The sequence below is a fragment of the Gopherus flavomarginatus genome, chromosome 3 (assembly GCF_025201925.1).
Source record: "Gopherus flavomarginatus isolate rGopFla2 chromosome 3, rGopFla2.mat.asm, whole genome shotgun sequence".
Lineage (NCBI taxonomy): Eukaryota > Metazoa > Chordata > Testudines > Testudinidae > Gopherus > Gopherus flavomarginatus.
Genome location: NC_066619.1, coordinates 109162790 through 109187400, shown reverse-complemented (window position 1 = coordinate 109187400; position 24611 = coordinate 109162790). Strand labels below are relative to the sequence as shown.

Sequence of the window (24611 nt, the reverse complement as noted above, 5' to 3'; positions counted from 1 at the left end):
AGCAGAAGTGCTCTATTTGCCTCTTTGAAGACAGAGGATTTGGCACATGGGAAGAAAAGCCATGACCAAGCCCCAGAGCCCCCTGGACAATCCTGAAATGTTTCCAGTATTTACAGGAGGAAGGTACAGCCCAACTGGCCTATTTTGGGAGGAAGAAGTCAGGAGCGGCGGAAAAAAATAATAAATGGGTTACGTAGTACAGGATATTGTAAGCCTATATGCACCTGAAATTGCAAACAGACACAGCCCTTACATTTGGGAGGTACTCACCGGGTTGGAATGGGCAGAGACTGTGCTAGCAGCAGATGGAGATCGAGAAACTACAGGACTGATCAGCTGAGGCAAGGAACCCCTGGCCACAACTAGTTGGACATTATCTTTTGCCTTCTGCAGGATGCTGATAGCCTGTTGATGTGTAATTGTCTGATCTAGGGCTTGTCCATTAATAGCAAGGATTTGATCTGCTTCTTTCAGCCTTCCATCTCTGTCACAATTGTATAAACAAAACAAAAAACCACACAAGAAAAAAAAATGTTGCTACAGACATAGTATTTTGACAATTTTCCAGTATTTTTATCCTGTTTTCTATTTTCCCCACTACTTAATCTTTCCCTGCAGTTTTGCTACAAGGTGCTATTATGGCACTCAGGAGATCAGCTCCCTTTGAAGTTAATCCCACTGCCACTCTCTCCTACCCCCTAGCTACCCCCTAGCTAGCTCTCTTCTCCCTGCACCCCCATCCGAGACTAAGCATATTAGATCTGAGCTGCTCCCATCCATAGCCTGGGAACTTATGTTTATTCTTGACTTTGAGCTTGCTTAACAGACCAAGTGCTTTACTACTTTGTTCAATGTGCAAGTTCTGAATATTCATCGAACCCATGTACTGGAACATACTTTCATCAAGATCCTAGGAAAAACCAATTTTCTTTTCAGCAAGAGGGAGAGAACGTATGATAAAACAGATCCCTTTTAAATGAAACACCCAAATAAATTATAAAATAAATCATTTTGTGGCAAAGGAAGTACTGATCTACAGTCACACAGTGAGCCCTTTCCCAGACCTACTTCAAAAAAATGTGTATGAAATCTACAGATGAGTTACTCTTAACCTTTACTGCTTCAGAAAGATTCAAACAAGCAAAGGCTCTTTTTCAAAATATATACATGACAATGTTCTGTGAAACACACATCAAGTCGAAAATTGGTTTATCCATATCACATACTTCTTTGGTTGCCTGGCCTGGAAAAGGGGCCAAAGTACTTAGAAGTGACCAGGAAGAAATGTCCTCTAGCCCCAGTCCGGAATATTTTACTGGGAACTGAAATCCTCTGTATGATTTATTGCTTCAGGGACTCTCTAATTTACAATTGAACAGTTCTGTATCCCACTAAAGTGATCCTAAAACTGACATAGTACTTGTTTTCACTTCACAAATCATTAAGAAGTTGATTCAATAAAAACATGTTTCAGCTTATCCATTTGATTAAGGCAACTCAGACCACTTGCCTGGAAAAGTAATTTGAAGGTGGGCCTTAAACAGTCTAGAAAAGATTGCTGCAATGAACAGCAAACCATATGTTGCTGAGTTTAACTCTAGGGTCCATATACTGCACTCATCTGAATGGCTGCATTCAGACCAAAAGTAGTTTAAATATTAATCTGTTGCCCAGAGAGGTGAGCAGGGAGATTCTATGCAGGGAACTGCTGCATATACCAGAGGATATCCACAAGGACTTCCCATGGCCACAGAGAGGTAAACTTAGGCAGGGGCACAGCCAGTGGGTTCATGCACAGTGCAAATCCACTGGGTAAAAAACCATCTGGGGCTGGAGGGGGAAAGCAAAGTGGATCAGTTCTCCTACACCTGCTAATAGTCTCTAGGAGTAGGGGCTTTCCTATGTAGCTCCTAAGCCCAACAGTTCTTTGTTCAAGCCTGGCTTGTGGGATCAAGATTAAGGTGTAAAGGATATTTTCACAAACAATAATTATTGGTGAGTTCCAGGTAACATTTTCTGGCTATATTTGGTTAATTCCTTTTTTTTTTTTTAAAGTGTAAGCATATTAGGTTAAGCACTGTTTGTAATGGCATTCTGATCCCCTTACTGTTGCTCTACAGAACCTTACTCTGCAAACAGCACTGGTAACTCCAGTGGAGATACTCCTACAGTACATTACCATTTAAAGTAAGGGTGTCAGAATCTTGGTCAAAAACAATTGGCTCAAACATACATCTTTGAAACTATTTTTTAAGAACTGAGGGGACTATTCTGTCTTCAAAAGGTATACAATATTCCCCAGTAACACAAACAGGAGTTGTACCAGGGTACTGAGATCAGAATCAACTCTTTCATCTGGTAGAATAAATTTTAAAAATACTACATCAATGATTATACAGAGATCTAATTACCAAAGCAGTAATATGATACTAGGATTACATTTATGACTGAAATTTTATTAATGCAAATCTTAATTCTCAATTGAAAAGCAGAGTTCAAATGTCTTGGGCCTAAGAGTAAGAGAGAATGGGTGGTGGTACTGTGAATAATGACAAGCACAAACAAGGACGCCAAAGACTAAGTTAAATTATGATGCCATTATTCAGTACCAATGATCTCACCTATATGCCACGCTTCCTTCTTGGATCTCCTGCACAAATATTCCCAGCTCCCCTCTGTTTTCACTCTTCAATCCCACAACACTAAAGCCCAGCCCACCACTTGGAGGTTTAACCAGCTCTAAGGTCTCGATGAGGCGACCCTGTTCAAGCAAAATAAACAAAAAGGTACAAACATTAAATATACTGAAAAGCAGCATTAATGAACCATTTTAATAAACTCTTACAATCAGAGTAGACTTTGCTCAAGTCAATAAATGAATAACTTATTAGAACATACAGAAAAACTACGGAATGCTGCATCCAGTTCTGGTAGGGTAACCAGATGAGATGAAGAAAATATCGGGACACATTTTGGGGGGGAGGGGTGTCTGCCGGTTGAGCAAAAAAAAAAAAAAATACACAACAGTGCTGCTGGCGAGCGAAATATCGGGACAAACTGTGTCCCCGACCAAAGATCAGTCGGGACATGGGAAAAACACCCAAATAGTGAGACAGTCTTGATTTTATCAGGACGGCTGGTCACCCTAAATTCTGGTATCTCTGAGCTATACAGAAGCTGATAGAAGGATTTCAGAGAAGAGCAAGAAAGTTGTTATAACCTGGAGGAAAAAGGCTGAAAAGAGCTAGATACATATAGCTTGGCTGAGTGGTGACTAAAGGGAAACCTTAAATATCAATAAATATTTGAAGGAGGAAGAGTAATTACGGAGTATAACTAGGTATAACGGAATGAAATTCAGAAAGAGAACATTTAAGCTTTCAGGAGAAACTTCCTGACGGTATTGTCTATTAGACTGGGAAAGAATCTCTCAAGGGAAGTGATGGAAAACCTCTCTGCTGAGTCTCTTAAAAGTAAACTGGAAATGCACTGAAAGAACTTCCTGGCCAAATTTTAACCGTCCCTTTGTACAACCTGACTGAAGTCAAAGGAGTAGTAAGTTAAGGCAGATTTTGGCCCACTATAATGGCAGAGAGGTGGACTAGATGGCTTAATAGGTCTTAACATCTAATTCCTGAATCTATTATATACTTTATTAACCCTTTAAAAGCCCATAACAGCAGAATTCCACTGTGAGAGCCACAAAACTGATACAGACTCTGATAATCCACACTCTTTCATATATGGAATGGCAGTTCTTCACATATGGTGAGAGAGGAATACCGGAATGCAGATCTGCTGTGAAGAATATTGCTCCATTAAGAGAAGTGTAGTTAACCATGTGGTAAATAATAAATAGCACAGTACCAATGCTATTTTGTTGAGAATATTTCCATGTTTATTCTAAAACTTCAAGTGCTTCTCAAATAAAAAGGCTAGAAATATTTTGTTTCACACAGCAAAATAGTTTAAATGGGGAGGGGGTTGTTTGCTTTTAAAGACTGTAATTCATTTCTCTTTAAGCAGAAGGATAAAAATAAAAATATTTTGAATTCATTCAACAATTGCAATGATCCACTATTTGTGGTTACCATAAGTCATAAAACACATCAATGGAAAATTTAACTATTTGCAGGCATGTTGTTTTACCTGTGACATAGTTCTGATTAGCTGCTCCAACTCATCACTGGAGCTGGAGGATTTCCCATTAATCTGAGGAGTAACGGATCTCACAGATGCTTCTAGCACATTAGCAGGGCTGCCATTCTGCTGAGCCAATAAATAGGATTCGTTATGTGGCAAGGAACCCACACTAGCACCATGATGGGGAAGCTGTGGGAATTCGCCAGCCGAAAGTATGGATGGTGCGACATTTACCTGAAGATGATTCACAACATTATAGAATTTTAGTCTTACAGTGTGGCAAAACAATCATTATGGATAAACAGCATCATGATTAACAGATCTTCTTGCCATGACAAAAAGAACACAAAAATTATCTTAGATTTTTTTTAAAATAACACACTTTTTCCTCATACACACAGTATGTTAATTGATATAAAGTTGTGAACCATAAAAATATGAGTAAAAAGTCATGGAAACAATTTGCAAGCATCATCTGTATGCTATATAAAATGCATTTGTTCCTTTTAGTGTAAACAGACAGAACTGTTCTAGCATTGTGGTGATTCAGGACAAATTTGAACAGAGATGTCATCACCATAAAGAGTCTTTTAAACTCAACTTAACCCTGTTTAAAAAAATCTGGATTTATCTTAGGGAGAGAAACCTCAGCGATGATGACAGAATTAGAAGTCTCACTGAGAGTTCTGGTCTGGTCTTTTGTGTGACCATATGGTAAGACTGTCACTCTCTATTAACCTCTCCGTCAGCTCAAGGATTTAAATTTAAAACTAACAGATGATGTGTCTAAATCCCCTAGACTACTTTGAAAATCTTTCAGCCCTAGTTTATATTTCTACTATCTGCCCTGAGAAAAAGGGCTTGTGTATCATGCTGTCCCTAGAGCACACCGGAGAATAAACTAACTCAGAGGATCACAATCCTTTCCCTGCTTGCCCTTGGACAGTAGCAGATCACCTTTTTTTTTTTAAATGCACAAGTAGAGCTGTGCTGACTGGCACTTTGAAGGCAGGGTGTCAAGACTCTGTTCCCCACTCTTGCCTGTCCACACACAGAAGCTCTGGAACACCTGCTCTCCCTCCTGCACTGTGACTAGTAATTATGGACTTATTTCCCGTTTACAACAGCAAACACTGTACCAAAATGCTTGCATCATGTCCTATAATGCCAAAGAAAAAATGAGATAAAACAAGAGATTAAAGATAAAGAAGGAAAACTTCAAAGTTGTCATCAAAGTTTCAAATATCAATAGAAAATCTCAAAATTCCTGGGGGTATTTTTAAAATCATTTTCTTAACTTAATCTTATTCTATTAACTCCAATATCACTGCCCTAACTACTGTACTTACACTGGGTAATGAAATTAATCAAATCATCTTACTATTATTTCTGCCATTCTATAATCATTATTTTGTTCCGTCACTTATCTCCTTCCTCAGCTTTAAACTTTCACATTACCTGCAAGTGCCACTCTGGTAAACATCCTCCAACATATTCAAATACAGCAGAGGAGTATTTCATTCTATTCATTCTCATTTCAAGGAAAATGTAGACTGAACACACTCTCAGACTGTGAAGTAGTATCCTAAGGTTAATGATGCAGTCTCTTTGCTTGAGTTATTTAGAAGTGGACAGGGCTGGACAGAGCACTTAAAAATATACTGTAGGACACAATCCTGCATTGACAGGAAGATGGACAAGAATACCTGACAGACATAAGGGCTGAAAATTGCCTATGATTCTATGACTCTTCTTTCTGTCACAAAATGTCAACTCTGTGCATATTCTATTATCTCTTTTAATGATGAATCATCTGATTCTTTTCTACTCCTCAGAACACGGGCTGAGCCAGAAGGTCTCCGAGTGGTTTTTGAAGCAGAGTAGAAGCAGGACTAAGGGGGTCCTGCTATGCCCTGTTACAATCCCTAATTCAGACATTTGCATACCTGACTGCACCCTCAAGTCAGAAATTTAACCTTCTAAAAGGGCCCATAATTATGTGCAGAAAACTATGTCCAAAATTATTTGCCTGTGCAATTTACATCCACACAACTGGAGGCCAGGATTTAAAAATCTGGCCCTTGGAATCTGAATTCAAAACCCAATCCTTGCTCACTGCCAAATACAGTATAATGACATGAAGGGATGACCTGCTCGGATTGTGTTAGCTGCACAATAGGGATCAAGTGATATAACTTGACAGTCTGAAGGCTAGTAAACATTTTATTTGCTCTATATCCCTCTCTGTACGCTCCATCTTCAAATATCACAACAGTCATGTTTCTTACATAGTACATGTTAAAGGGCCTGATTCTCATTTACAAAAAGGCCATTTTACACACTCATAATCCCATAAAGTACCCTTAAAGCAGGTATAATAATTCACTCCCATATTACAGCCCCTTTACACTCCGAGAGCAGATGTGAAGTGGCCTGAGTGTAAATGAAAATCATGCCCAAAAAGTTTTAGATGTGCAACCTGAGGTCACAACACATGGACCCAAACCTGCAAATGCAAGCAGGCACCATGCGGAGCTGTTTATAGAAATGTGTGTTATAATTGTTTTACTTATGAAAACAATCAAATAGAAGCATATGAAATATTTTATCCTCAGACTTGTATTTGGGGGCCATTATTCTTCACTTAATATCAGAATGCCAAGCTGTCTCTTACACAGCACATGGTTGGCAGGGACCCTCCCTCCCAGGGGAGATTTTACCCTGTTCATATGGAGTAAGGGAAATGCTGTCTTAGTGCCCCCATTTTTCCCTTTCCCTGATACTCCACGGAAGTCTGACCAGTCTGTGTGGTTCTCAAGCCACCACCTTTGATGGGATGTGTAAAATCACCCTCCAAAACCAAGTCAGAAAAGCACAGAAAGTCTGAAAATAATGCTGATGAAGAGACAGATTTTGAACCACCTGAACAAAGCTAAATAGAGATGTCTTACATAGAAGATCATCCTATAGGTGAGGAAGGATAGTATACTACCTTCCTAACATGCAGAGCACCAGCACAGCTAGCTGCAGCCATGCAACTACTATGCCCCTTTATCATCATCCCTGACCAGCAAATCCCCGCAGTCATAGTCCCACTGGCCTCATCCCTGTCCTCTCACCATGCTCTTTAGGAACAGCTGCCTCTGAAAAGAGCTCTCAATCTCACAAAGAGCGCGACAGCAATGCCTGTGCTGCATCTAGAACTTTCCATATCTGTCAGATGTACCAGCATCCCAGTTGGAGTGAACCACAGTGACTCCCTGGGTCTGACCTTTTTAAGAACAGCAGCTCTTCTACAGGATCATGGTATTGTTTCTCCTCCTTGTTACGGAATAAATCACTTACTTTGCTGGAAGGGCAAGGAGCTCAGTAAGAAAAAAAAAATCCTTTACTGTGTCCAAAAATGAAAGCACAAGGTGAGAAAAGCTTCTCCTATGTATGAATTTACAGCAGGAATACTGACATGCCCCTTGCATACACTATATGAAAAAACTAAAATCATAGATGCTCTTAAATCTACACTCACAGGAAGACTTCTTTTCTTAAAAAATCTTTCAGCAAAACACTGACTACAGCACAGCTATGATGCATTATTGAATACTAGCTCTTCTACTGTAATTGATGGTGGCACTCCACTTTAACGATCTTTATCTTTAAATCTAATTAAAGAAATTAGTTGAATGTTCAATGAGGATTAGCTTAATGCGAGAAGACTATGTCAGACAAAGTGGCTTCTGACTCCTGATCATAACTTGGGGGGGGGAAGGTTGAAAAAGTAAAGTTTTTCACATATATTCAAAACATAATCTCTCTCTCTCTCTCTCTCACACACACACACTTAAACAATGGGTTTTTTTAAAGTATTGATACTATGCAAAGCCATCTTGCTATATAGTGGCTGTCCCTTGGTATATGATATGAGTTCTTCCCCTGCAGGATGTTAACACCAAGGGGAACCGCAAACAAGGAAGGTCAAGACCATACTCCCTTTCTCTGTGGCTAAATAGGAAGGGGATCCTGATTTTTTGTTTGTTTTTTGTTTTTATTTTTTAGGTAAGGGTCACAGTATAGACACGGTTGAGAACCACTGGTGCACACTACTCCTAATCATACAGACAGAGGTCATTCCCAGGTGACATTTAACCACAAATGGAAGTCCTACAAAAAATGATGCTTTTGTGGTTATAAGAAATATTTTTCACAACATATAAATTGCACTGCTTGGCAGTAATAAAACCATTATAACTCCATCATAAAGTAGCTTTATAGCCCTGTGATTATGTAAGTACTGTAAGAAGGAATATTACTTTGTTCTATAATTTGGCTTATGCTAATTTGCCTTGATTGGCTTTGCTTTACTGTATGTAACATCTGCAATATTGACATAATTTGGCATTAGACAAAAAGAAAATTCACTGACACTACACAGTGTGATAAAACTTATGTTACAGTTGCATAGTTAGATTCTCAATGCAATCAAATACTACTTTCATTTGGTTGTTCAAAATGTTTTTAATAAAAAAAAATCCTATTCCAGTCATATCTTTGGTACATCAGCATTTAAAGAAACAACTCAGCATTTTTAGGTCTCTCAAAATTAGTTTGTTTAAAACTTAAGCGTTTGTGTGTGTCAGGCTCAGCAGGTGTCACTCCAAGACCACACAGACTTCAATACAGTATTTAATCTGGTATTTGTGTCTCCTAAAATAATCAAGATGGTTGTAAGCATGCATAATAATCATAAAGGGTCCAAGCATCCTGAAAAACTTGAAGTGAGAGGCTAACTCTGCAAAGCTCTCTTTGTAATGTTTTTCTTCATTTTTTTCTGCAGGGGGTTACAGAGCACTCAAAAAAAAAAAAAAAAAGGCCTTAGGACTGGCCCCAAATCCCACCACCACCCACCACAGCTCTTTAAAAATGAACATGCCGTTCAATGGAGGCTAGCAGCATTACCTACATAGCAGCCTTAATTTTTAGTGTTAGCTCTGAATCGCTGGAGTCCCGTCCCCACAACCCCAAACCCCAGCAGCACTGTTCCAAACGAGCCATGCTGACTGCCCCTGCCACTAATACTTCACTGAGTCACATGGAGAGTTTTTAGGTCAGAGTAAATTTGGTTTTACGAACATGTGGAATATTTTGGATCACATAACAGACTCCAGGACCAACAGTCACTACTGTAGTGGAAAGACAACAAAACAGTAACTGTGAGTGCTTTTTTTGGTGTAATGCTCTGCAGGGATTTCACTTGCTCATCACATGACCTTTCACAGGCAAAAAAAAAAATTAATTTCCAGGTGCCTGTGTTTAATTCCTTTGCTGTATAGACTTTACAGCACTGATCACCTGACCACTGTGGGCAAGCTAGCATATGTCTGCATTGCAGGGGTTATTTTTCCATTCCTGAATCCTATGTAAAATGGCAATATTTCCAAGGGAGAAAAATCTGAGGAATGCAGTCCAGCCAAGGAAGGGATTTTTCTCATTAGCAGTGCCTTGAGCTCTTAAGATGGGGGGAGGAGAGGATGCACAGAGTGAAAGACAGAAAGGAGAAGAGCGGATTGTCACTGCTGGGTGATTAATATGTTTAGAATATTTTTACATGGTGAAAAAAATTAAATCAAATAATTTAAAACTTGAGAAGTTCAACAAACCACAAGGCAGAATTTCTATTTGTCTTTTCTGTTGCTCCCTTATCTTCAAATACCGAGCTTGCTCTGTAGCATCAGAAAGCAAACATTCAGTAAAGAGAGAGGCTGCTGGGTGGAGGGGGGGCGCATCCTGGTTGCTTTAGTACACTTATATGCAAATGAGTGCTGAAGGCATGATGTTATTAGGAACTGAACTGAATCCGTGCTTTTTCTTAGTGGGAGAAAGTATTTTTCCTATTCCATCTCCTAACTCTGCATTGTAAGAATCTCAAAATAACCAACAAAAATCGTTTATTTCAATTAAAATAGCTATAGGGCACCTAAGCAACATCCTAAAAGGCAGTGCACAACATCAACACCAGAATAAACAAACCAGCAGACCAAAACCAAACGGTCTAGAACAGTGGTCCCCAACCTTTCTGTTGCAATAGCACATTCATGTTCACAGAAGAGTGTGGCAGGCACCGGATGACCAGCCGCCAAAATGCCGCCGAGAAGCGGCGTCATCAAGAAGCGTTGCTGCTGAAATGCCATCTGATGTAAATCGGAGTAGTTCTGTGGAAGTAAATCGTGCTATAGAAGCTAAGGATCTGTCCCTAATCCTATAATAATTTATCATGACTGTATCCTTTTCCTTCTTTTTTGAGTTGTGGTAGTAGTCAGCCTTCTGACAACTTTCCACATGTTGTCATCATTTTCCTACAGTACAGAGCAATAAGCTACAGGCAAACAGCTAGAAACATCTATACATATACATGAGCTTCAGGACTTGGGCCAAAGTCTACTGAAATCAATGGGAGTCTTTCCATTGATTTTAATGGACTTTGGATCAGCCCTTCAATTTTAGTTAATTTTACTGTTCAACGTGCATTTTGTTAATTTATCACAAGCAGCAATCAGATAAACATAAGCTTTTACAACATTTTATCTTTCCTCTTCTCCCCAAGATACTACTGTCCTACCTGATCTCTCAACTGGTGGACAGAAGTCTGAAGGTTCAGAATCTGGTTGAAGAGAGGGCTCTGCAGCACTGATTTTAGCAAGCTCAACTTCTCCTCGTTTGCTAAGTCACCTCGTTCCCGCAGTTTCGCCTGTAGGCGCTCCACTGCCTGCAGGGCCCGATGTGTATCTGCAATGATATTCATTACCAGTCAGCAGTAGCTTTCAAAAGCTCACATGCAGCTCATAGACTCAGACTTTAGGGTCAGAAGGGACCAATATGATCATCTAGTCTGACCTCCTGCACAAAGCAGGCCACAGAACCCTACTCATCCACAGCTGGCAAAGACTATATAAACAACATCATTTTCTCACCAGCTAAAATTAGAGATGGGTGATATTTTACAAATTTTAACATTAAGTGAAAAACATTGAACATTAAAAAACAATTTAAAAAAAAAACCAATTCTGCCCTCAACTATGTGGGTGCAATTCCCATGGACATCAATGGAAGGGCAGAAGCCAATAGTAGTGGTACATGGCCATGCAGAATTAGATCCTATATGTGAAAAATTGTTCATGTAAACTTAGGTGCAGGAATCACAGCTAGTGAGCTTTCAATCAACTGTTGTAACACAAACACCGTTAAGTAGAGATATTGTGGATTTTTTTGTTTTAATTTTCACAAAAGAGGTACATGATTTTCCATCTAGCTCTGTTATTAAATATGAAACTGAAACAGACAATGCTAATAAATAGCTCATCAGGAATAATGAACATAACCTAGAAAATGACATGCACTTCAAAATACATGCACGAACACAAGAATCTAAACATCATCAGACATTTCTATGTACAGGAGCTATGTTTGACACAATGTAGCTCAATTATCTTATACAGTAATGTCTTAAGTTCACATCTATCATATAAACCTAGTTTGGCTACAAACATAGTGGTAACATAAAACCTCACCTATTGCTTCCAGCATGTTTTCCACTGCTTAGTTTCTATCCCAAAATTGCAAATGGCAGCTAATATACTTCCCTAAAAATAACAGAAGTAGAAAAAAAATGATCACATTAAGAGAATTTTAAGAATCAAATCTTAAAACACTGAAGTTCTTGAAAAACAATCAACACAATCACTCTTCCAACAATTAAAATAAGCTAGCAGCTGATTATATTCCAAAAGTCACTTCTGAACCGGAAAACTAAGAATGGAAACTATTTTTAGGATTATTCATAATGTTTCTAAATTTCCATAACAATGGTGTTTTTGCCTACTGATGTGCTAGGTGTAGTGTACTATTTTAACCAGAAGCGGTAAATTTAGTTTCCAAGTGACACTGTACAAAACTTGATGGTTCTGTTTGCATGAGCACTTGACATACTTCCTGCAACATCAATCTGCAAGTGTCATATGCACAATTTGTGTTTTGGAGTTTTGAGTTCCAATTGTTAGAATCCATGTTTTTGCACCATAACAAAGCAAAACTATGAGTTTCAAAGGAATAAGTACAATTATTTACACAGCATCAAAAATCTGATAGCACTTCATAGTCAAGAGGTTGCAGTCTAAACTGACAATGTACAAACAAAGGACATAAGACAGGATAGAACAAAAAAAAAAAACTCCAAAAGGGATGAAAAGATAAACACTAGTATGTATCTTGTTAACTCCATGATTATTGTGTACTAATACTGAATATGTGCTGGTGTAAAGGTCTTTATAAGCACAACTTTGAGATGTTTCAGCTACTCATGAGTAGTGAAGCTATGCATGTCATCCAAAATTACTTCCATTAAAACAGGAGCCGGCAACCTCTGGCACACGGCTCGACAGGGTAAGCACCCTGGCAGGCTGGGCCAGTTTGTTTACCTGCCGCATCGGCAGGTTCGGCCGATCGCGGCTCCCACTGGCCGCAGTTCGCCGCTCCAGGCCAATGGGGGAGGCGGGAAGCTGTGGACAGCACATCCCTCGGCCCACACTGCTTCCCACAGCCCCCATTGGCCTAGGACAGAAAACCACAGCAAGTGGGAGCCGTGATCGGCCAAACCTGCCGACATGGCAGGTAAACAAACCGGTCCAGCCCACCAGGGTGCTTACCCTGGTGAATCACATGCCAGAGGTTGCCAACCCCTGTATTAAAACCTTTATACAACAATATACCAGCACGTATTTTGTATGTGTGATATACTTTACAGACCATTTTACAAACGTTTTAGAAAGATTTAAAAATTATGATTGGGTCTATTTTTTTTTTCAAATCCATCCACCTATAAAGTCAGGAGCTTCACCTACCATGAAGTCAACTATACAAGATCTCAAAAGGAGCCACACAAAAAATTCATAAAATTACCTTACATAGATTTTTTTTAAATAGAAAAGCTATGTTTAAAATGTAATATCTTGCAGCCCTGCAGGACTAGAATAGAATAACTCCCATCTCAAGCTCTACAGTACCAAGAGACATTGGATTTTAAATATGTTTAAATGTATTAGTCTCTAAGGTGCCCCAAGTACTCCTGTTCTTTTTGCGGATGCAGACTAAAACGGCTGCTACTCTGAAATCTGTTATTGGATTTTAAATCCATCACTGACACAGGATTGAATTTTGCTATCTTGGCTCTCAAACAGATTCAATTTTATTTGCAGCAGAGATTTGGGTGGAGGGGGTGAGGAATTCCATATGGGGAGGAAATATTTATGAGATATTTTCATTTAATTAAGAAAATGGTGCCGTTCTGAAGTTGCTCAAAAGTCTGGAGCATTTGAGTGCCAGAAAGATGGATTAGTGGGCTGAGTGCAGACAAATGCATGATAAAATGTATCTATCACATGGATGAAGCAATGAGTCCTGTGGCACCTTAATGACTAACAGATGTATTGGAGCGTAAGCTTTGGTGGGTGAATACCCACTTTGTAAGATGCATGCACTATTCACCCACGAAAGCTTATGTTCCAATACATCTGTTAGTCTTTAAGGTGCCACAGGACTCATTGTTTCTTTTTACAGATCCAGACTAATATGGCTACCTCTCTGATACTTATCACATGAATATTACCCCCACATCTGTAACAATATTATGTTCCTGTGATATATATATCCAATATATTGCATCCTAACTTAAATCTGGTTAACACATCAAAGTGCAAAGAACTGTGGTCTACAGGTGTTTAGAAGAAGTGTATTGTCAAGGAGACCAGAGAGGTGGGAAACATGATGGACCTGGTCATTTAAAAATTCTGTGTGGTGGGGCACAGATGAAGGCATGGGGGCAGGATTAGGAGAACAACTCCACAGGGCAATTAATCATGCAGTTTGGGAACAATGTAAGAGGAATTATTCCCTACATAGAAACTGAGAAAAGATCTACCTGCCCAGATTCATTTGAACAAGTCATGAACAATGAAGAGCGGCTGATAAACATGGACTGTGCTTTGAGTTAGTAGAGAAACCCAATATCTAGTGGCTTTAAATACAGTTTATGTGCAAATATCTCTTTAGTTCCAACAAGTCTGAATATTTCACACCATTTTATTTTTGGATGCTTTCAATGATTCACAGTTAGAATTGTCTTTTTCATGGCAATTAATCACTTCAGATCAAGCTTGTTATTCAGATTCTCCAAGTGACTGAATGAAAAGTAACCTTATCACATGACACACTCCATACTGACACACAGAGCAGTAACAGACACTACAAGCTCTAATGAATTTGTTCTCTCATTTCATCTGGCATAGCCGATGATCACACATGCCTATCAAATCTCAAGAAGCCTAAAACTGAAGGAGGCCATGGTTTCCCTGGATCAGCTTCCATAATATTACATATCGCTGTATTTTATAAGAGAGTGGACAGATGAGGCGGTTTTACATATTGAAGAGGGACTGGCTTCCCCAAATTAGTCTGTCCAGTATTCTTGCCAGATACACAAATACCTGAATTTATCAAATCAAATCCTTTATTCAAAGCCCATATTTGGGCTTAGAGAGGTTTCTATAATTTGATGGACGAGTCTACAGTTCTCTCGCCATTGTAATCCATTCATACCAATTATGTTTCCTTCAAGCCCAGCCAGGTCCCATTTTGAAAACAAATAGGGAGTAAGTTCCCATTCCGTATCTGCAGCCAAAGAGCACACAGCATAGCTCAGGAGGGACATGAAAAGGCATCCACAATCCCAAAGCTCCTGTGCACTGGAACAGTCCATGAACATGTAAAGTTGCTCAAAATGACTCGTTGCCAGGAGCCGATCCAGCAATAATAAATTCTGTCTAAATTGGGGTGACCTTCCTGTGAGTGAATTCTCTTCCAGATAGAACAGAAAGTATTGATGAGTGAGAGGTGGAGGAACTGGTATCGGAGCAGTCCAGTAATTTTACATGTTGAAGGATGAGTATGTTAATGGGTTAGAAGCAGATTGTTCTTTATAGGTATATTGATATGTGAAGCTGATACATACAAGATGAGAAGCTTGTCTCGGTTTTATTTATTGGGGGAGGGGCGTGGAGAGAGATAGCTTCTCAATCATAATGGCTTTCACTACTATGCCTTGGTCTGGCTCTGTATTTAACCATATAAACACCATGAACAGTTACAACAAAAGCTCTTGGCTCACTTAAAAAAAAACCAAAAAAACTTTTATTTTAAGAGTTTCCTGGTATTTTACTCTCCGCTCATTGGGACAAATTCTACCTTCAGATATGGAGGCATAGCTGAATTACACCTGTATATCTGAGGGCAGGAGTCAGCGTATTCTTTGCATTACATTCTTAGAAGACTGAAAATAAGGTGCATTTTCTTTTTGATCTTCTCATTTTCAATAGGCTACTCTGATTAGTTATTTGTATTAAAGTAGCACCTAGAGGCCCCAATCCAGCTTTTTTACAGACATCTGATTAGGGCATGGACTGTGTTTTCAAGTGTTTACTATCTTAACTTGATGTTGATTCTACTACTCTGCTTCTATTAGAGCTGAACACCATTTCTAACCATTCTATGCACTGGCTTCATCAATACTGTAATGCCTATGCTAATATGCACAACTATAGCAATGTTAATTGGACACCTCTCATTCCTGACTGCCCTCCCCTCAAGACCCCTGCCCCATCCAACCACCCCTTCTCCCTGTCCCCTGATCACCCCCGGAACCGCTGCCCCTGACTGCCCCCCACCAGTCCATCCACCTCTCTTCTCCTTCCTGACTGCCCCCTGGGAACCCTTGCCCCCATTCAACCCGTTCCTCACCCTCTGACCGCTCTGACCATCACCCCAAACTCCCCTCCCCTTTATCCAACTGTCCCGCTTCCTCCCCCCATTACCCCGCTGCCTGGAGCACTGGTGGCTGGCGGTGCTACAGCCGCGCCGCCTAGAGCAGCAGGACAGGCAGCCACACCGCGCCGCCTAGATGGAGCCAGCCACCGCACAGCACAGAGCACCAGGTCAGGCTGTGGCTCTGCAGCTGCGCTGCCTGGCAAGAGCTCACAGTCCTGCCACCCAGAGCATTGCACCAGCAGCAGGGCAAGCTGAGGCTGTCAGGGACGGGGAACAGCAGAAGAGGGACCAGGGCAAGCCTCCCGGGGCAGGAGCTCAGGGCCCTGGGAGGAGGATCCCGCGGGCCACCCACGGGCTGTAGTTTGCCCACCTCTGGTCTAGATTCCCTCAATAACTGGAAAGAGAAGTGAAACTGCTCTCTGTTATCATTGTACAAGCCAATAAAAAGTGAACTGCACATTTAAAATGTATGTTCTAATTTAAGCAATGATTTAATAATCATTAAGTTATCCTTTAAGCAGTAGAGGCAATGATAATCGTCATGATTATTTAAATATGAGGTTAAATTCACACCAGGGTTTATGATGGCACAGGCTACAGGGAGGACAAGGAGATGGCAAAAGTGGCAGCACCTTTTCCCTTCTCCCGGGGAAGGTCAACAGGGGACCCAAAGAGCAACAAAATGCAGGTGATACGGACTAGAAAGAGGCTCGGTGAGGGCAGATTCAGTGCGTCCCATCCACCAACCTCCTACATCTTAGACATAAAAGCTAAAGCTGGACCCCCTAGAATAAACTCAATGGGAGGCAGCAGCAGCAATGCACTTGCCCTCCTCTGGGTTGAATCCTCTTTTGTTGGAGCAGAATGTAAGTAACACCTCCTTATTTCAACTTTAGGGCCAATTTTGCAGAGCGATTGGCAAGAAGTGTTCAACATGTCACAGCTTTGAACCCTTAGTGCCCGATCCTGCACCACTGACATCAACGGGAGCAGGAGTAGGGCCTTCTTGAATCTAGCCGTGAGCTTTATGTTGACAGTACCCCTTTAACTACAGCAGTGAAATCATTTAACTCAACCATCAAAAGCTTCACCAAAAATAAAAACTGGCCCACATCTAATGAGTTATTTTATATTTGATCATATAATTTCCAAGAGAGTGCTTCATCCTGCCTCACTGATTGATACTCCATCTAGTATTCCACAAATCCTTTTTAAGATAAATACCTTGGAAACTAATGCTTATAGTGCTGGATTAGCAAACACACAATGTCAAAAATAGAAAGCATCATAATAGGCTTTATCCTACAATCATTACTGTACCGGTAGCATTTTCAGAATATATTAAGACTGATATCCAGGCCCAAATGTTGGCTATAAGGCTTAGAGAACTAAACAGAAATCTGCTTCAATTAAACAAAAAGAATATTCAGGACACACATTTTATATGTACTAAGACCAACATTTTAAAATGTTACATCTACATTTACACTTGAATTTGGCCTGCTCAGTACTCCTTTTTTCATCCTTGTCCTGTCTCTCCCTGCCCGCCCCCCGCCCCCGTTGTCTGGCTGCCACTCAGATGCTATCGTGTTGTCATTGTCAGTGGCACTGAGTACAAACTGCAACCCACAAATTGGGGATGCTACTATCTACTGCCAAGTCCCCCTGCCACTTCAGATTGCAATCCCCAAAGGTAAGCTTGTTGTCACCTAGCCTCACTGCCACCACCGGCTGCAACCCCGAGCGGGAGGCAAACATTGAACTCTGGGCTCTCACAGGGCATACAAATGTTTTGTTTTGATCATGTTATTTTGTTTCTAAGATATATAGGTAGGTTAATTTGGGCAATGGATAAAGAAAAACCCAGTTTTCTGGCAGAACCCTGCTATATTCTTACTTTCACCTCCATGGAGAATCATGGCTATGCTACTGCCTGAAGAGCTTTCCTAGGAGTGCCAACAAAAGTCGAGTGAAACAGACAAGAATTTCATGGACTGTATCACTATCACTGTGAAATGCACAAATCACAACCTTCTGCTGGTGGTGCTTGGAGAGACTGGGAATGGGAATGGAGAAATGGGGAGGTGCAGAGACAAAGAGGTAAAAAGAAACACAGGAGCGATATACAGAGTTTTACTGACAGGACATCCATGTTCCAGACTGAGATTAACCACGTTCCCTCAGCCAGCAGAGTCTAGAGCACACCTTTCTGCATGATGGGAGGAGGACTGATTTAATACAAGCAAAAGCAATTTGCACTGAGAATTTAATATAAGCAAAAGCAATTTGCACTTTTCTACACAGTTCATGAACCAAGCAAATTTCCCCTGACTAAGCAGTATGTAACTGACAGGCCCAAGAAGCCTGAAATCTAAATTTTAAAAGTTAAACCAATGAAAGAGGATTTTGAGACCCTTAAAGTAAAAATGCAATTAAGTATTTAAAAAACAGACAGCTCACAAACCACTGTAGGTCATATTAAGACTATAAATAATTCAGTATGAAAAGCTTTATTCCCAATCTCTGTAAATTTAGTATAATTTTGTATGAACCAAGATGAAAAAAGATGCACAAAATATAATACATACATTGAACATATTAATTATGACAATGAATAAAAATATTTTTACTTAGCTAAAAGTCATGTTAAATATTCTTGAGGGATGGATGAAAAAAGAATTTGAACATTGAAATTAGCTTCTAGTTTTATTTAGTTTATTTTTGTAAGTTTTATTTTGTTAACACTTTTGTATAAATCACATTGCTGTGTAATTGGAACTTTGCACAACATTGTATGATGAAGTTATCTATACACCTGTTCTTAATATTACAATCTGTTCTGTGATAAGACAAGTACATGCAAGTATTCTATTTACTAACACGTAATTTTTAATTAAGTATATTTTTAGTATGATTCAAAATTTTAAACATGTTTAAGATTTTTTTTTCCTACTGACAAATGCACCTGATTCCATTTATTCAGAATTATTTTAATTATCATTAACTGCAGGCAGCATTATAAAATGGAAATCTATTCGGAGAACTGAATTTTTCATAAGGAAGTTACATTATATTCTGGTAAACCATTTTTTTTAAATAGCATTTATATGAAATGTAAACTTGTATTACGTGGATGGAATTACTGTACATATCTGTGTCACTTCAACCAATTATAAAACTAATCACAAGTTGTAAAACAAGGCAAGCTTTTCAACAAATATACTTTGGGAATTAGTATTTCAAATCCAAACATGTTTACACTCTTAAACATTTATAAATTGAACCATTTACTCTAGGACTGCTAAAACATCTACATATTTTACAGGATATTGGATAGTTCCCAGCACAGTAAGCAACAGTTCAAAAAAAGGTCTCTCAAAGATTCAGTGTTTTTCTTACAACTGAAGGACATGAAAATATAAAACAATGTCTTCTGTACTAAGAGATTATTAAATTCAGCATATTTTTATAATGTCATATTGGAATATGTAACAGGTTTCTTCTGACTATGCTAATATTTTCAATGGAAAGACCTGCTCCTAGTAACAATGAGAATTCCACCAATTTAGCACCTTAATTCTTTTTGGGTCACTTATTTCTCAACTACCAGCCAAAACAGCCCCAAAGTTTCTTTCCAAGATAGTAGAGGGCATATATTTATACATAAATGTATAGACAGATGTAGAAAAGGAACAAACTTAAATCTTACAATATGATCTCAGTAGGAGTCCCAATGAGTGAAATAAAAATATCATTGCTATGAATATTAAATTAATGAGGTCATATTCATTAAAGATGGTAGCCTGCTGACTTCAGGTACCTCAGTAGGATGCTAGTAAAAGTCACTTAAGCAGCTGATTTATTCGGCCCTTGTAAATTTCACAGAAATCATAATCTACATAAGTACTGTATTTTCTATTTTACTTTTTTGGAGCATGGACTGAATGATCCTGAAAGCCTTCAGATGGTTTTAAATCTGATGATTAAAATGGGGCCTGTGTGCGAGGAGATTTATTCTACAATAAAATATTCAAACTGGTCTATAAATTGATAAGCTGTAAAAAGTTCCATTGAACTTTGTTCTGCGGATTTCAAAGACACACAAAGAATAAAAATAAGGCGTATGTACTAGCATTAAGGCAAAGCTTTTTCTTGTCTCCTCGTGCTGGTATCAATTAGATGGCTAAGGGCAGATTTTATCCCAAAGCAGGAAGAATGTATTCAGAAAAAAATCTACTCAATAGTAGGCTGCAGTGTAAGGTTCTAGGAGCATATTCATAAAAGCCAGTGACATAAGTAACTGATTATAGGCCCATTTCTCTGCTAGCAAAAAGGGAAAGCATTAGCATGGTACCAAAATGGATAATCAGCAAGGGAAAAAAATCAATTTAGGAAGACCAGAGTAGGTAGGTAGCTGTGGATGCATGTTTTCTCTCTCTAAATAAAACTAGGATGCTGAAAGAAAAGAAATAAACTCTTCAAAAATATCTCTCTATGATATTTATTATTTATCTGACCATGTCTGGGCTATTATATAAATAAGTCATTTTCACTATATAAACTACTCCAGTATGCATTTTGTACCATTTCGCCATACAAAAATAAGCATGTCAGCTATAGCAACTTAACATCAACTACCCCAGACAGCCGTAAAATAAAAATGACAGTCACACACAACAGATATCTAATTCTCCAAATAAATATGTTTTAACACTAACAGAATATGTCTGACCTGTTAGAATTATTTCATAATTTTATTTTCTTAGGCACATTAAACTAAAAAACTACAAATGGCATAGTTTTCTCTATCCTGCTAACAAAGACATCCAAGGTTTCCTTCTCTTAAGTGACTGACATTTTTTCCCAGTTTCCCTTCACATAAATTGTTGGCTAATCAGGAAAGTTTTCACAACATATAATATGTCAACTCAGACATTTAATGACAAATACATTCATGCTGAAGCTAAATAGGAAGTGGAAGCTCACTTTCTTAAATATATTATTTGTTTAATTAAACATTTAAAAACTACACTACGTTTTCTTTGCTATATTGTGCCCATTCTTGTTTTCAAATGCAAAGCAAATCATTATTCTAAAGTAACATTCTCCCACTTTTTCTCTTTTAGTTTTGATTCCCCCAGCCCCCCCGACAATTTGTCCATTTGAGAAGTGAGTGATATAGTAATGCAACGGGTCTCGTCCTGCTAAAAATTAAATCAATGGACATTTTGCCGCTGATTTCAATGGGAGCAGGATTGGACCCTTACAGATATTACTTAGATTGCAATATCTCCAGGGCAGGGACTGTCTTTTCGTTCTGTTTGTACAGCATCTAGCACCTTGGGGTCCTTGTCCACGACTAAGGACCCCAGGTAATACAATAATAAATAATAATAGACCCTAATTGGCAATCAGTGCTCAAGCAAAACTTCATAGAAGGGGTTGCTGTTCTTCTCTCTCACGTTCCTCTTACTTTATAAGAAATCCCAGCAAAACTAACATTTTCTTTTCAACAGGCAGCAGGTGATATGGGCCAAAAATCCTTAGTGCAGTATGAGGTATTATTTTTAAATCTGGAGGGGAAATACATCACAACACAAGTCAGAAACTAATGCATCCATCTCATGAAATGTAAATATGAAACAGAGTACAAACAATGTTACCTTTCCCTCAAAAGGTATTATAGTTTATTCCACACCTATGTGATTAGTTTCATCTTCTCAAGTGTTTAAAAGCATATACATCTAAGTAAACATAAATAAAATAAAATAAAGTTATCCAGACACAAGACCAAATTCTATCCTCTGATACTTGCACAATTCCCACTAGGTAAACATGACTATCTGAGGGCAGAATTTGGCCCTTATTTAGACATTTTCCCAGCAGAATACAAACATGTTGAATAAAAGAAATATTTTTTCAAAATCAAAATTCCTGAAATTCCAGCGAAATTGTGAACAGGGAGTCATCATGATTTCCCAACACCAAATGTAGTTTATTTATCACAAGATAGGCTACACATAGTTCTGCATTCTTATTAGTAACTACATCAAGTTCTTCAACTTCAGCTTTCATGGAATCTCCCATGCAAACATTCTGCCTGCCCACACTAAACTGGGGAATAGGGGATGGAGAGGGGTCTTCTTTTTCAGCCAAGTGGTTCAAAGACAAATAATCACAAGAAGTTGGGGAAGGATTTGAGCTTGGGATACACTCCCTACAACTCAAAGCAAAAGATTTTACAGATTCACCATACATGCAGTTCTTCTTCCCAGCAGACCTAGAACACCTTGCAAATTCTGTAGGACTGATGGTGTGGACAGAGGGTGCTCCTCATAACCTGCATTCTCACCTTCTGTCTACTCCAGGCAATCAGGCGTGCAACACGTTCGAGGCCACCCTTAAACTGGAGCTCAGACTTTATTATGTTGAATGAGGTGGGGGGCCTCTGACTAACACAAGATCGTTTGCAAACTACCAAATTAAAAATAGGGTTTGTGCGTGCAGACCCCACAAGGCGAGCTGGTCAGCTCGGAGGGGTTACAAAATACCCACGCCAGAAGCTACTTGCAATACCCAGCGGAGATGTGGCTTTTGTTTAGAGCTGAATCTCTCCTGGCCCAGGCCGGCCATGGAGCAGCAGTGACCAGTATCCACCGCCGCCTCCAGGGACGCGCCCTTAAGAGCCGAGCCAGCTAACCATTGGCGGTAGAGCATCATGCCCAAGGTCCCCTCCCTCCTCCGCGCTTTCCCACAGCCCCGGGTCTAGCGGACGCCAGCCGGCGAGCGTGCCCCGCTGCAGCAGCCTGGCCCGGGCGCTGCCCGCCAGCCACCCGCACTACAGCGCAAGAAAGAAGCAACAGGCTCAGACCCCCACCCCCACCAGCAGCGGCGGCGGCGGCGGCTGCTTCCCCTGCTCCGCGCAAGGCCTTGTGGCGCCCTCCCCTCGGCCTAGCAAAACCCCGGGGCCACGACCCCAGCCCCCTCCTACAGGGGAACTTCCCGGGGGGCTTATGGGTAAATCCCCTCTTTGGGGTGAGAGGGGAACATGCCCGGCCCTCCCCCATCCTTTCACAGTGACACCGAAGGGGGCTGCCGCGGGAAGGGGGGACACAGAGACCCGGGGCGTCTCCCGCAGAACGTTCCCCGGGCGGAGCGAGCGCTGCCCTCCGGGGCAGCCCCGCCGCTCGCAGCTTACCCGGCTTGCTGCTCCAGGCACCCCGCAGCCGAGCCGGGGGTGGGGGGGTGACCACTCGCAGCCCTTGTTTGCTGGCTCTGCAGCCCTTCCTGCCCCCCCGCCCGCAAGTAACGGCCCTGAGAGGAGGTGCAGGATAAACACGCAGAGGCTACCCTGAAACTTAATCCTGCCCAACCATCAGGCGGCTAGACGGCGAGCCGCCCCCTTCCCTCCCAGCTACCAGACGCTGGTAAGCCGAGCCCCGCAGAAGTGGGAGTAGGAACCGGCTGCAAAGGAGGAACCATGACAACAGCAGCCAGCAACAGGAGGGGCCCCACTTGCTGCCCTCGCTGCTCTGTGCTGCGTCTGCCCTGCCTGCTGAGCGACGAGGCAGCGGGGGCTCGGAGCTGCTCTGCTCCGAGGCACGTTTGCAAAGTGGCGGCCTCCGCATTCGCATGCCACAAGCATGTCTTGTAGAGGGGAGGGAAAGGATGGCTCCTGTAACACATTACACACACACAACGGTACCTCACACCTGCACGCAGTTTGTGGGACAGCATGCAGAGCTGTGCTCATCCAGGACGCTGCGTAGTGCCGTCCCGCTGGAGATTGCAAATTCAGGCCCCGATCCCGCAAACACACAGGGTTACTCCAGTCAGTAGAGTAACGCACGCGGTTTTGCGCAGGATTGGGGCGCTAGTGGCCTTTTTAAAGTTGGTCTGCCCCACACGGCTTTTAAGCGTTATTCGCTATAGCCGTTTAGCTAGTTCTCTTTTCACTCTAATTTTAAAGGGACATCAACTTGCAATCCAATCATTTTGTAGAAGTTATTTGTTGTTTCAGATACTAGACCTGGACCTGAGCTGCCTCCTCTCCTCCCAGTTACTGTGGTTTTGCTGTCACATTTTCTTTTTTTTTTTTTTTTGTAATGTTTTTTCCCCCTCACTGTGAGAAAAGCACAAAAAATGACTGTGTGCACATGGGAATATTGCAAGTGACTATACCAAGTGCTATAAAATATATAAAGGAAATTGAAAAAAAATAGACAAAATAGCACCAGCGATTGTTTCCCCTACTTCTTTGAGAAACTGTTCCACCATCAAACAGGTTTGATCACTAGTACATTTGGGTCTAATCTTGTATCTCTTCTTCAGGCAACACTTTTATGAATTCAGGACAGACTGCATAAATAACCCCTCCCCGACTTGTATGCTACAGTTTTCTTATTACTGTTTTCTAAAACTGACTGAATGGGAAGAGATTCTTCTTACAGAGGAGAAAAAATAGGAGCAGGATAGCTGTATTATACTGTACAAACTAAATAAGGGAACCAAGCATCCTGCTGTTTGTACAGGGAAAGGGATATTTTGTTCAGGGTTTGAACAGAGAAGGGAAGAAGACAGAAAACTTCCTTAAAATGTAT

General features: G+C 40.5%; 1 protein-coding gene across 22 annotated transcripts in view; it reads right to left on the bottom strand.

Annotated features, from left to right (window-relative positions):
* Positions 1-23843, bottom strand: part of MPDZ (multiple PDZ domain crumbs cell polarity complex component) — a 138115-nt gene extending 114272 nt beyond the window's left edge. For 11 of the 22 annotated variants that reach the window (XM_050942953.1, XM_050942961.1, XM_050942958.1 and 8 more), the window contains exons 1-6: positions 23210-23346; positions 11706-11777; positions 10757-10923; positions 4150-4377; positions 2622-2761; positions 271-484 (exon numbers count right to left, since the gene is read on the bottom strand). In XM_050942953.1, the coding sequence (XP_050798910.1) occupies positions 271-484; positions 2622-2761; positions 4150-4377; positions 10757-10923; positions 11706-11721 (765 nt within the window). In that variant the 5' untranslated portion in view covers positions 11722-11777; positions 23210-23346. The other 11 variants (XM_050942963.1, XM_050942966.1, XM_050942973.1 and 8 more) reach the window with 7 other exon arrangements.
* Positions 23844-24611: the final 768 nt, after the last annotated feature.